General features: G+C 39.7%; 1 protein-coding gene across 13 annotated transcripts in view; it reads right to left on the reverse strand.

The window, feature by feature from the left end:
- The window catches only part of myo18ab (myosin XVIIIA b), a 98,977-nt gene that overhangs the window by 58,735 nt on the left and 26,604 nt on the right, over positions 1–13,638 (reverse strand). For 6 of the 13 annotated variants that reach the window (XM_079610373.1, XM_079610374.1, XM_079610369.1 and 3 more), the window contains exons 1-11: positions 11,504–11,685; positions 10,931–10,975; positions 8,240–9,448; positions 6,671–6,763; positions 6,373–6,438; positions 4,841–4,948; positions 3,784–3,849; positions 2,796–2,883; positions 2,243–2,349; positions 878–1,054; positions 41–251 (exon numbers count right to left, since the gene is read on the reverse strand). In XM_079610373.1, coding sequence (XP_079466499.1) covers positions 41–251; positions 878–1,054; positions 2,243–2,349; positions 2,796–2,883; positions 3,784–3,849; positions 4,841–4,948; positions 6,373–6,438; positions 6,671–6,763; positions 8,240–9,448; positions 10,931–10,975; positions 11,504–11,542 — 2,209 coding nt within the window. In that variant the 5' untranslated portion in view covers positions 11,543–11,685. Of the gene's footprint in view, positions 1–40; positions 252–877; positions 1,055–2,242; positions 2,350–2,795; positions 2,884–3,783; positions 3,850–4,840; positions 4,949–6,372; positions 6,439–6,670; positions 6,764–8,239; positions 9,449–10,930; positions 10,976–11,503; positions 11,686–13,638 lie in introns of those variants that run through there. The other 7 variants (XM_079610378.1, XM_079610371.1, XM_079610368.1 and 4 more) reach the window with 4 other exon arrangements.

Below are 13,638 nucleotides of genomic sequence, written 5' to 3' on the forward strand. Positions count from 1 at the left end.
CAATGGATGGGTGTGTTAATTGGTGGGTGAGTGAATGTACCAGTAAAAATCTTTCCGGTGCTGCCGGCGATGGACACCAGGTACTGGACTAAATGCTGGCAGTTTGTGGTCTTGCCACTGCCGCTCTTTCCCAGGAGCACAATGGACTGGTCCTGTCTTGTTGTCAAAAGGTTTCGGTAGGCGGATTGGGCCACTGCATATATATGAGGGGCTGTGTCCTCCCGTCGACAGCCTTTGAACATGTGCATCACCTAAAATGACAGAGAGAGAAAAAAAAAAACTTATAACACACCCGAAAAACATTAGGCCAAGTTAATAATCTAAAAATCTTAATGTACAACAGAAAAGTCAATAATGAAAGCCTCAAATGTAAACCCATAAACATAAATTTTCCAATGAAAGGAAATCAATAGCTGTTAATTTGAAAAGAAAGTTGGTGCGAATGTCTCTCAGGCACAAGTACAATAACATGTTCATATATATCATAGTTTCAGCTATTAGGACAGATACTTACTTAATTAGGACAGATGACCAAAAGAAATGCCCTTCTGGATTGTGAAAAAATTATGGCTGGTACTTTATCTTGCATGAAATCCAATAAAGCTCATTAGCAGCTTTCTTCTGCCCATTTCCTATTGCGTTTAACCAATGAAGGGTTGTGGGGTTGTATAAAATATATTACCCATAAGGCATTGCGGCCACAGTGGATAGCTTTTAATTAATCATTTAATTAAGAAATAGATGGTTATGTGAGTATTTTCCACCTTCTGTTACATGAATATTCTGTATTTAGATACTATATAGTAGAGAAGTAAGCTAATTTGGATGTGAGGAGTGTGAAAGATGTGAGGAGTGTGAAACATGCAAGGGCTCTCACCTTCTCCGAGTACATGGAGGGGGCACTGATAGGGTTGATGATCACCATGTTGGGTCCGGCGTGTGTATGGTTGAGGTTTCCTCCATAGCGCTGGCGCAGAGAATGCATGACACTGGACTCATTCAGATAGAGCAGAGCTGCCAAGTCCTCGCAGCGGTCAAATGACGGCGGGTTCGCCTGGGTTGAGGGGTTTAAAATGTTAAAGGTCATAAAATGCAAGAAAGCAAGAATGGGAAGAGTGCAAAAATTGCTTAATATGGCAAAAAAAAGAGAGCGAGAGGTTTTAAATTGAGGTGCCTCAACCATAATAGCCTCAAGACTTCATGCCAAGTGTTTAATGCAATTTAAAACTTGTCAAGCTCAACTCTGGATCGAGCTTTGCAATTCCCTCATTGAACAGATGGTTCAAAAGCTTGATTTGAGGTCAGCCTTGACATTATGGAAATCATCAGCTTCAAGCTGGCCTTCACCAGGGGGGGGTGCAAATTAAGCGGCAGGAAGTGAATTAATAATATCTCCCAACATTTGTCTCATCCAGGCCTAATAGTACAAACTCTGAAAATGGCAGCGCTGACTCCCAAACTATTCTATTAGACTGGAATATGTCTATATTAGTCAATCTGTCCATTTAAAAAAATTGGGCCAAATCCCACCTGTTTCTCTATGACCCATATCCTGTCTTCAATTTCTCCCACCCTCTGCATGTACCCAGGGCCCACCTGTGCATGTCTAACCCTCTGGATTCAGGCCAGATAGAAGCAGAGTTCTGCAAATAATCCTGTGGACGAGCCCTGCAAACCTTAAGGTTAATTAAAATACACATCTATTCTGGTTTTGAATCCACAGTGCCACGGTGAAAGGAATCATTGTTTTCCATTGCGAGTCTGCAATATGAACTGTAAGTGATGAAATTAAATGAGATCGTGTAGTGCATGTTTTCTATTCTATTTCCTGACAGCACTCAAAAACCAGCACAGCACGACTAGTTTAGTAAGCAGTTCAGTGTTTCCTATACATTAATTAATTTGTGGAGGCCAGCCACAATATCAACATCGACCGCCACAAATAGATTTCAGTGCTTCCCATTCATTAAGTAGAATGTGTCTTTAATGTTGTGTTTTGCGCCATTGATGTCAAACAAACTAAAATTGTGTCCTTATCAAATCGCAAAAGACTGTCTGACTGCGCTACGCAAAGAGAAGTGCGCACACTTTCAACTCAAAATGAAGCAAGAACTGTTTGTTTGTGAAACAAATCGTAATAAATTATATTTCAATTATAATAAAAACATGAACCGGAAGTAGTGAAACATGTACGGATGATTTGTTCACAATAATTGGACATAATTGGACCTGCAAAACTGACCTTTTCTACGTCATCCTCGTCCACGTCCAGTACTGTCCCATCATGCTCCAGTTTGATTTTTACTTTCCCCTCTGGTAGACTGCCAGTCTCCGTCTTCACCACTGTAGCTGTGAGAATACCAGAGAACATAGTAAACGTTTTTATTTCTGAGTAACTGCACAAAACATCAGTAACAATAGACTTAATATTGTAGTGCTGTTAAATCACTCCTTATTTTAATAGTAATAAATCTCACATTAAGTTAAAAATGACAGAAAAATAAAAAAAATGGACTATTTCCTTTCTTAATAAATGTCCCTGGTGTTATTTTATGCAAAACATAAGTGCACAATATCTTTAAAAAGAAAATGTTACCATAAACTTTCATCGAAATGTAATGTTCTCCATCTCTAAAATGACTCTCTTCTACTCTAGCTGAATATTGTTTTTCACACAGGAATAAGTCAAATTATTAAAGTTAAATGAGCAGAGGATGACATTTCTTGTTGTCTTAAACTTAAAATAACCCAGTTTGAGTGATAAAGAGTTCAATTTGCATGTTTTTTGTACTAACCCAGAGAGAATCCATCCTTGTGGACCAGCCACACTTTCTCCGAGCCATACCATGCTTGCTCTGCAGCGATCTGCTCCTCTGTTTTCACCTGTGAAGAGAACAACACCAGCCATTAATGCTGAACAACTCATTATTTGTGACTTTACACAGCCTTTGACCAGAAACATCACTGACGCTTCAAATCCACAGCATGCATTAGACCACACTTATGGGAAAAGGACTGCTATCACTTAATGACACAAAAATGGTATTTTAACCCTGATCTGAGACATCTGCTAACAGAATAACTATTAAGGTACAAACAGGTCCCAGATCAGCCAAAAAGAGCATTGTTTCCCAACGTCTATAGTGGGAAATAAGCTTGAAATGCTGTGGGCTGTCATGCAAGATGGGGTGAGTTGAACTGCAGGTGTAGATGAAGCCAACTCAGGCTTCAAATGATGGACGGGGTCAGATTACAAGCCCAATGTTCTGGTTGTCTGGGCATGTCTGATTCCACTGCACTCATGCTTGACCTACACACACGGGTCTGAACATGAACTCTACCGCTGTGAAGGGCTGACAGTGAGAGATAGTATATCAGTTGATCCATTGATGGGATGGAGTTGTGTTCCAGTTCACATGCTTCTATCCTCTGGTGTTTGGTTAGTATACGATGTTATGATTGTAGATAAACCAGTACACTCTACAAGTACAGTGGCACATGAGAAGGAAGGGTAGGAAACACTACAGCACAACCACTGTCAGTGAAAGTTAATAACAATTCAATGCTATTAAAAAGTTAGATGAACCCATATTACTATTTGCCAGATTGTCTATTTTGTGAGTGCCTCATAATTATGGGCTCGACGGCTGGGCTCTTTGTGTTGTCGATGAAATGGGATGGGTGCGAACACAACACTCCACAACACAAGGGCAAGTTTGACACAATAGGTCAAGGGTGGGATTAGGCAGGTGAACTACAGTACACACACAGCAGAAAGCAGACCTTAGGCTGGGCGGCAGCAGCATGGTCTGCCTTTAGGATTGCCACGGGATCCTCCTCCACCTGTCCCTGTGAGACGGCAGGCCAGCATGAGAGGGCAAGAGCAGCGTTAGACATCATAACACTTTATAATGTGCATCTCTCAAAAACACACTCATTTATCAATTTAATAGCCTGCCTCAGCTCCACACATAGAGCATCTAAAGCATCCTGTGAATAAAAAGGGTTATTGATCATGTGATATAAGGCACTGGTCACACTCTGGGAGGTAATGGGTATGAAATAAACATTCTGCAGGGAGAATCTCATAAAACCTGCCAAGAATAGGTCATAATTAACCTATATATATATATAATCCAGAATTTATATTTATATATATATTTACATGCGATTATGCATTATTTCATGTGATTCACCCATGTAGTAGATTTCTACATCTGCATTAAATTGTTCCACATGGTGTATGAGAGTATAGATATTAAAAATGAAAAACAGAATCTCTGAGAATATACGATTGAAACAAACAACAACCGCATGGTTACACAACACACAGAGGTGATGCAAGGTGGTGTAAAGATTTATAAAGACACTATGTTAGTGATATGAGGTAATGCAAAAATTAGATAATGTTCAGAGCCTGAGGCATGAGACGGCAACAGGCAAGGCAACACTCATAAATCAAGTCTTGAGTCAATCAGAAGGCTTATCCACTGCTATTCACTTATAAGTTGATCATCTGGACAGCAGAAGCAAATTCACAAACATATTGCCCTAATTTTTTTTTTATTCAGTTACAGCTAACCCTGAGCCACAATGCACTGCAAAAACACTGGCTTAAAATTATCATTCATAAGCAATGAACAAGCAGCCAATCCTTATATCAATGATATGTAAACAATGAGTTTCACTTAGCCAAACTAACATATTTATCATTCAATAATGATAGAAAATGTAAACATCTATTTTTGGCACACAACAAAGTTGATAATGCAAGCACAAAAGCATACATAGTCATGAATGAGGGTGGGGGGTGAGTTAGAAAGAGGAACAGAGGGCTTACACTCCAACAGGCCACACGAGCACACACTCCGGCCAAGCCATGGAGGGGCACAGTGGGGGAAGAGCCCTGTACCCGAGATGACGCAGAGGCACTGGTCACAGGTTCCAGCTACACCAGCCAGCCAAACAATCACAGCCACAGAGACAGCAGTGGATGAGAGAGAGAGGTAAAGATGAGACATGTACCCACAGATGAAAGGACAGCAGGCACATGGAAGTGAGATGGGCATGCCTGAACCATAAAAACCTGTTTGCTAGATACTAAAGTTGTACTGCACCACATAGCAAATGGAAAAAGTGCATGAAATTGTGATAAATAGGACAAGACCGGTTATAAAAACAGACATGGGGTTTAAGAGACTTATCAAAAACAAAAACAATAGCCTCTAAGGTCAGTAGACATCAGAGCAGAGGGCTGAGCTACAGAGTTTTAGAAGTATTTCAGAGAGAAAAAAAACATCCATTTGGTGGGTCTTGTAATATCAGAGCAACCCATAATACATAAATCAATACAAGCTCTATTCCAAAACCTAGTGAGTTGCCTTGTAGTATACTCTCTACATAGGCAGCTACCCTCTAAGGAGCATCCTAAAATTATGTCTTGAAAATTATTGAATTGAAACCCTCTATATGAGTGCTATACAAATAGCACAAAGAGAAAACGTAGCTTTGCATCACCATATGTCACTAAACTAACCATTTTACGCACAAAAAAATCCATAGCATAAATACAAAGTTGGGTAAATAGTTTTTAAATGTTTTTCTTTTTAAATAAACAATACTTTTTATTTTGAAAAATACAAAAAAAAAAAGTATTTCTCTTTAACATACAGAAATCCATTTTTATTGGGTCCCCCCTCCCTTTTTTTAACAGGGATCAGAAACCATTGGGGGATAAAACACTCCACAAATCATCAGATGTTTTTTTGTCTTAGGCTAGCTTGTTTAAAACTTTGCCTACAGCTATTTTTAAAAGGGATTTTTGGAACTGCATTCACAGTGTCTATGTAGGCAGTTCACTAGAGTTTGGAATGAAGCCATAAATTATTTTTAAAGAGACAGAGTTAAGAATCATTAGATGTGAAGGCACTATGTAGTCACTCTGCTCACATTAATGTCCTTAAAATCCCCTTTCCTCATTAACAATCTAGTGTATTAAACTATTTCCCCATGAGTACTCAGTCAGCATAAACACTTTCAGCCTTTATTTATAGGCCTACAGCCAGTGCAGTGAGAGACACATACTCAGTCACAGTACACATTCACAGTCTGAATAAAGCATTTTAGCACCAGAGAGAGAGAGAGAGAGAGAGAGAGAGAGAGAGAGAGAGAGAGAGAGAGAGAGAGAGAGAGAGAGAGAGAGAGAGAGAGAGAGAGAGAGAGAGAGAGAGAGAGAGAGAGAGAGAGAGAGAGAGAGAGAGAGAGAGAGAGAGAGAGAGAGAGAGATGAAGAAGACAAAGGACAAAGAACAAAGAAGCAGGAATCAAGACAAGATAAGTGAAGAGAGGAAGAGGAGGAATGGATAGGCATTACAGATGCAGCGAAGATCCTCTCCAGCCGTCTCTGTGCTTCTTCAGTGGGACTCAGTGGCGGACTCTCCTATAGGTCAGAAGAGGTGAGTCTAACTCAGACTATGCACATGGCTTTGTTATTGAGAAATGTTATGTAAAGTAGCCAACACCAATTTATTCAAAAGATAAATTGTAAAAGCTCTACACAGAACCTGGTTGAAAGCAAGCAAAGTCACAAGTGTGTATGTTAGCCATGCTGCATTCCCTTCCTGGAGAACTTAACAGACATGTCATCTAACCACTGCAGAGCATGAACAAACCTTTTTGGACAAGGTTGGTAGAGTGGGTTTAGAAATGCTTCCAGGAGAAGGTCCCCCTGCTGGAGTTGGTGGCATACGTACGGCCGTCTTCACCTTTACATATCACATCCAAACCACACACAGTGTTACAAAAGTCAAGTCGTTTAAGGGATTGACATCATGCAACCAGACACAAATTAGTCCACCAGTTTCTTCTGGTCTTAAATTCCATGCATAGAACAAAACCAATCATCCAACGTCCGCAACACTATACTGTATTGAACCCAAGTTCAAGCATATAATCCATAAGATCTACGGTCTATGATGTTGCTCTGTGGGCCTCTGAGGTGACTTGATCTACTAACAGCCTTCAACTACACCATTGATTTGCAAGATCAGCATATTAAAGCTGGTTTTCCAGTGGTAACGTTCAGGAACCATAAGCCCTGGCCTGAACAGTTAAGGCCAGATACTTGAAAGGCAGCTCAGAGAGAGTAAGAACCTCAAGTCAAGTCAAGTCAAGTCAAGTCAAGTCACCTTCATTTATATAGTGCTTTCATCAATATAGATTGTTTCAAAGCAGCTTTACAGTGATAATAGGAAATTACAGAAACAGCGATTGTTTTGGCTTTATAGCAGCTCTAGAATAAAGTTATTGTCCAACTAAAGTTAGTTTTGATTGATTCACTTCCGTTGCAAAGATCACTAGTTATTAACTTAGGGGACGCTAACACGACACTGTTCTAACAGAAAACACTCAGCGCACTCCGGCCCGTTCATCCGCACAAAACAGTGCCTGGTGGCTCGAGAATGCAAACCCTGAAATAGATTCCAAGGTGCAAGCTTTGAACATTTTAGGAAAAAAAATGATATCTCTGCGCAAACCTCAAAAACGCAGATGGTGTGCAAATGAGCACCATGCGTTTAGTCTATAGGTATGCACGTTTAAATATATTTGAGCGCAGGCGTGTAGTCCTTTACAAACCAACCCTCAACAAACTACTTGTCTGGCCTTAAAAATGTATAATAAAGAATAATTTATCATGCGGCCTGGATCCGGCAGCCTGCGGTAAACCTCGGGACAAAAAGAGAGACTAATAGTGGCGTAGACGCCATCCTTCTTATGATGTAACAAGTACATCAGGATTTGGAAGTGTAGATCAGGAAGTGTTCCCGGTTTCTGGCTGACCTAATCTACGCAGCATAACATTGAATTATAGAAGTCTATAATGTGTTATGTGTATGCTAGGTCAAAGAGAGAGCCAATGCAGTGTTGACAGAACCAGGCTAATATGGTCATACTTCTTGTTCTTGGTTCTAGTAAGAACTCTAGCTCAGGAGAATAGTGCTGTCGCGCAACTAAAATCCCAATTCAACCACACTTTAGAGAGCTACAAACCACAAGGAAACATGCAGGTAAAGTGTTTTGAGCAAAAAAAGAAACAATGTAACCAGCTAAAATTTGAGCAACTTGCTCATTTACAGAGAATATAAGGCGGAACATAGTAGTACTAGTGGGTACACAGCATACACATTAGTGCACTCCTCACACAGCAATCCATGCAGCCAAGTTATCACTGTGATCAATACCTCTGGTTTCTTCATAGACATCTGTTTATGGGTAGGAATGAACCCCGATGGAGGGGCAAATGGATCTGTTTTGAAAGCTGGGGAGTTAAAGGTGTTGGATTTACCAGGAGCGGTTGGAGTAAAGTTAGCAGCTGGGACAGCAGGTGTAGAACTGGGGATAACAGGCAATGTTTTGGGATCTGGAATAGGAGCTGAAGGTGGAGAAACGGTAGGAGCTATTGGAACAAATCCAGCAGGGGTCATGGGAGAAGGTTTTGGAGCAGGAATAAAGCCTGCTGGAGGGGAAAGAGTAGGTGGTTTTGAGATTGGGACAAATCCTAGGGGTTTTGGTGTAGGAACAAATCCTGATGGGGGAGAGAGTGAATGGGGTTTGGAGGCTGGGAGGAACTCTACTGGTGGTGAAACAGGAGACTTATGTTTTGTTGAAGTAGTAGCAGAAGCTGAAGTCTGTTGCTCTAGTTTTAGAGTCTGGGAGGCCTCTAGTTTTGGCAAAGTTTTATTCTGTGCTGGTTCAGAAATGTCCTTCTCTTCAGACTTCTCTATAGGTTTCACATCATCTTTTTCAGCAGGCTCATTAGTGCGGATCCGATGACGAGGTTCCCTGGTCCTGCCTCGCGTCATCAAGTTAGTCAGTCCAGCAGATATATCATCTCTTTCTTCCTTCTTTATAGTATCATGTTTGAAAGAGAACACGGGCACTTTCATGACTTTTGGTACAGATGCTGGTTTTGGTGGTTCTAAAACTGGGTTAGGTGGTTCCGGGGACATGGTTGTAGGGATTGTTGCCCTGTCTTCTTCAGTAGGAAGTACCCTCCTAACCACCCTGCGCACCACCTTCTTACGGGTCCCACCCTGTAAGTCCTCTGTGAGCTCTGGCTGGCTGGCACTTGCAGTAATCTTGACACTGCCATTGAGAGCACCATTCACTTTGCTTTCTCCATTCAAAAAAGGTTCAGGACTCAAGGGAGCTCGAGAAGGCTCAGGGCTTTTGAAGCGCTCCGGCATCTTGGGCACTTCAGACAACCTGCTGGTCGCCATCTTATCTCTGCTGGGTGAGGGGCTCTTGACCCGCCTGAATTGAGACTGGGACTGGACCTCTGTAGTTGTGTCCCAAACAGGCTGAGGACTCTTAGCACGTAGTAGGCCTCTGCCAGGTTCCAGGCTGGGCACTGACTGGGAGCGGCTACTCAGGCTGCCATCGCTGTCAGACTACTCATCCGACAGACACATGTAGAAAAGTCAGTGAGGAAGGATAGAAAAATATTCAATCACTGAGAAGACAAACCTATTGCTAAATCAATAACACTTTAAATTACATACAATCTCAAAACACTCAACCAGCAGATCATGTAATGCTGTCTTGTTCCCATCTACATATTCCTGATGAATTTGCTCTTCTATGATTAGGGCCACTTGGCACCACTGATGGTAGATTAAAAAGATCTCAGAATCTTAGAACTCTCTTGGGAAATTAAACTTCTTCAGATGACTGTCTTCCAAAGGTAAATTTAATGCTGTAAATACTGTCTCGTCACCAAAAAAAAAAAAAAAAAAAAAAAACTTGCCTACCAAACACAAACAAGGTGAAAGGGAAGTAGAATGCTGGTTTCTATTGTCATATACTCGCCTTGTATGCAGGAGAGAACCGAGATTGCAAAGGTGAACTATCATATAAATATACTTCACTTTTTGCTCTTAAAAATTCTGCACAGAGCACTTCTCCAAGCATGCATTTGTACAATCAGACTGAAAATACACTCAGACTGAAAGTACACCCAGACTGAAAGTACACCCCATCTTGGTCCCTACCATGCTGTCTCACATACACACTAACACACACATATCCAGTAGATTCTGTCAGTGTATTAAGATATATGCTTAATAGACAATGTCTGTCTGTCCATCTTTTGCACATAGCTCACTGCTGCCCAAGCCATTTTACTCTACAATATAAACACCATGTATTTTATCAAAAACATGCTGCTTTTAAATGTACCAAATTTCCATTATTACAAAAAAAGGAACGGAAATGAAAGGTTTAGGCTCTTGTCAAAAAAATCCACTCTAACACTTCAAATATCATACTGAGGCAGAATTTTGATTAAGGTGCTTTACTGATATTTAGGAACTTTGTTTAACCAGGCTCTTTATTTAACCACCGGTTATTTAACCATTAACCTCCCACTCAAAGCATAGGGTGTGGTGTGCAACAGATGTGGTGTGCAACGTCAATCAACAGATTAACAAAGATTCGAACAAACTCCTCCATCTTCATGCCAACATAACACCATTTAGAGGTAAATTACTATGCAGCAGGTGTGACCGTGAGGAATCAATGGTCCATATAAATAAAATATGTTTTTAAAAAATCTGCTAGGACATCATTTGTCTATTCTTAAATACTCTCTCAAAAATGGTATAATGTTGTAGCAGCCACTCAATCAGGCTTCCTGTGACAACAATTCTGCATCCTGTGTCAAAACAGAGCGACTTGGACCTGACAGCATATTATTCTGAAAATAATAACTGAAAATACACAATTAGACACATGTCACTAAGGACAAATAGACAGAGTGCTTTTCAATTTCCAGTTCTTCTCTTTTTATAAGTGCATCTCTTCTCTGTGAGAGCATCATAAAAGAGCTGTGAGACTTAATTTGTTAGTACTATGCACAATATCTTGGCACTTACATTGTCTTTTGAACTCTTGGGGATTGGCTTGTTCTCTTCTTTGATCTATAAAGGTCCATGTAAAAAGGTCATTATCATTTAATTTAGGCCAATAAGTTCATGCTGAGGCTATTATGCAGATGTGTCCAACACGTTTCATGCAGAACATTTTTAAAGACCAAGTTAGATAGAAAAAATTAACTATTTTGAAGCCTAATAAGGCACCAATTTACAGTGCTTGCCATTTTAAGCAGTAGCGTTAGTGTACTGCTATGTCAAAATGTAAGCTTTTCAAAATGTGATCAAAAGAGCTATGGCAGAGAGCTGGTGAACTACTCTACCATGACACTGAAGCACACTGGCCATTTTCACACAGTGATTAGTGTTTTCCATCTGCCCAGAACACACAAATACACAAGCATGCCCTGAGAAGAGGCTGTTAGCAACTGTGCGGTCATGAACCGTGCACATGGCACCCCAGTACATTGCTACAGATAGATATAAAAGTGAGATCATTGGTGCATTTCATGCACACCACCCAGCTGATGTCACACAGTGCAGAAAGATGAGAATGGAGAATGGAACATCACTTTCCTTTTGCTCCCAGAAGGAAAAGCGAGATGAGAATGCCATGCTGGCAGCGCTGCTGTCATGGGCTGGGCCGGATAAGGGTTTGATGGAGGAGGGAGGGCGGGATGGAAAGATGAGTGACAGATGGAGGGACCAGCAGACAAGAAGCTGGCACAATGGACACTGGTCTTCACAGTTATGTTATGTGAGGTCAAAAACTTCAGGTAAACAAGACCCACAATGCTGGAAAGAAGAGGAGGTTCTTGGCTCTGTTGGGTAGAAAGAGATGATTAAACACACTGGCTTTGCCTCAAGTTGCGCATTAATGTTATTTATTTAAATATGAGGCTAAAAAGCATCCTAAAATGAAGAGAATTCTTAACTTGTTGAGATATTAGAACAGGAGACACATGACAGACCTATGGGGGTCAAAAGAGGGCTCATTGTATAGCTGCAGTCTGACTTCTATCCAACTGAAACCTTTTGAACTGAAATATGCCTGTGTTTACTATGGAACAATTAAAAATAAAATGCAATAAAAACACAAAACTACATCAGTGATATGATCTGCAAGTCAACTATGCCTTAATTCTTCTAAAGAAACCATACACCCTCTGGAAATTCATATTTGCATATATTCTAATGGTGCATCATTTGCACAAAAATGAATATAGGCCTAGCGCACACACCATTTGGACTATTTTATAGTAGGCCCTACCCATTTGTTCTTTTGGAGCTTGAAAGCCCCTTAGAAACTTTCATTTTTTTAAACTTTAATTTTCATTTTTTCAGTTCCACACAATAAAGTTAGGTTTGGAATGAAATGAGAATGAGTAAATGACAGAATCTTCATTTTGGTTTAAATGAACTCCCCTAAAAACCCTCATGCCACCACTGACCCTTCTCCAGGCCTTCCAGCCATCAGACACACTGCATCTATAAAAAGTTACCCGTGGAATGCTTATCTGTTAACAGAGCACTGTGATACATTACTGACAGCACAGACTTTTTTTTTAAGAGCAGACACATGGGCAAGAAACTGCCCACATCATACACACAACAGGCTAGCTGCACAAACAGTAACAAATTCATAACTTTGGGTTACCAAATTGATTTTAAAACACAGCGACAACATTTTTTACATAAAATATTACCCAAATTATGTTTCATCCTGTTGTAAAAGCAGAAACCACAGGAAGCTTAGTCATAATCAGTGTTTATATATAAAATATATAAAGGTTAAAAGGATATATTATTATTAATAATAAATATTTTTATTATATATAGTATTATATATATAGTATTATTATATATAGGCTATACTATATATATATACACATATATATATATATATATATATATATATAGTATTATTATTATAAAAACAACAACAGCTTTTATAAAAACAGCAACATTATTATATAGCAAGATTACAACCACAGAAACACTGATTATGGCTAAATCTGTTAGCTAGAGAATCACTGAAAACCTCCAAAACCAAAGCAAACAGCCCTATTTTTCCCCAACAGGGAAAAAATAACAACTGGATATACATTTCTAGTACTAACAACTATTAAATTTGAATTAACAGTGTTAATATGATCAAATAGCTAATGTGTCCATGTATAGCAAGGCTACCCATAGCATATATAAATGAAAATGGTCTTATCACTCAACAAAGGACTGGTAAACTTGAACAGCTTTCATTTCTCGAGGACACATGCAGTAACAAAGGGATGGAATTAATGCCACAGCCAATTTAGGCTTTTATGGAGATTAAACGCAATTCAGCTAACAAAATTCAATTTACTTCCTGAAACTAATTATAATTCAACTGATAAATGAAGAAACCTACACCGAAACAGAATAAATAAAAACCAGCAACAGCAATTTAGCCTAACAAAAGAGACATAATTGAACAGCTGAAAGTTTATGGCCACATCAATAAAACCTTCTGCAGACAGACTGAAGCATATGATCCAATGACTGTATACACAAAATAACCCCCTGACTTCATCTATCAAACATTCAACAGTCATAGAAGCATAAGAAAAGCATAAGAAAAAAGCCACACAGTCCAGAAATAAGACCCATTTGAAACATTCATCTCAAAGAGTACAATAACCAAAACATAATGGCACTACCTTTTTCCACAAGAG

This window comes from Phoxinus phoxinus, assembly GCF_949152265.1.
Source record: "Phoxinus phoxinus genome assembly, chromosome: 4".
In the NCBI taxonomy this organism is placed as follows: domain Eukaryota; kingdom Metazoa; phylum Chordata; class Actinopteri; order Cypriniformes; family Leuciscidae; genus Phoxinus; species Phoxinus phoxinus.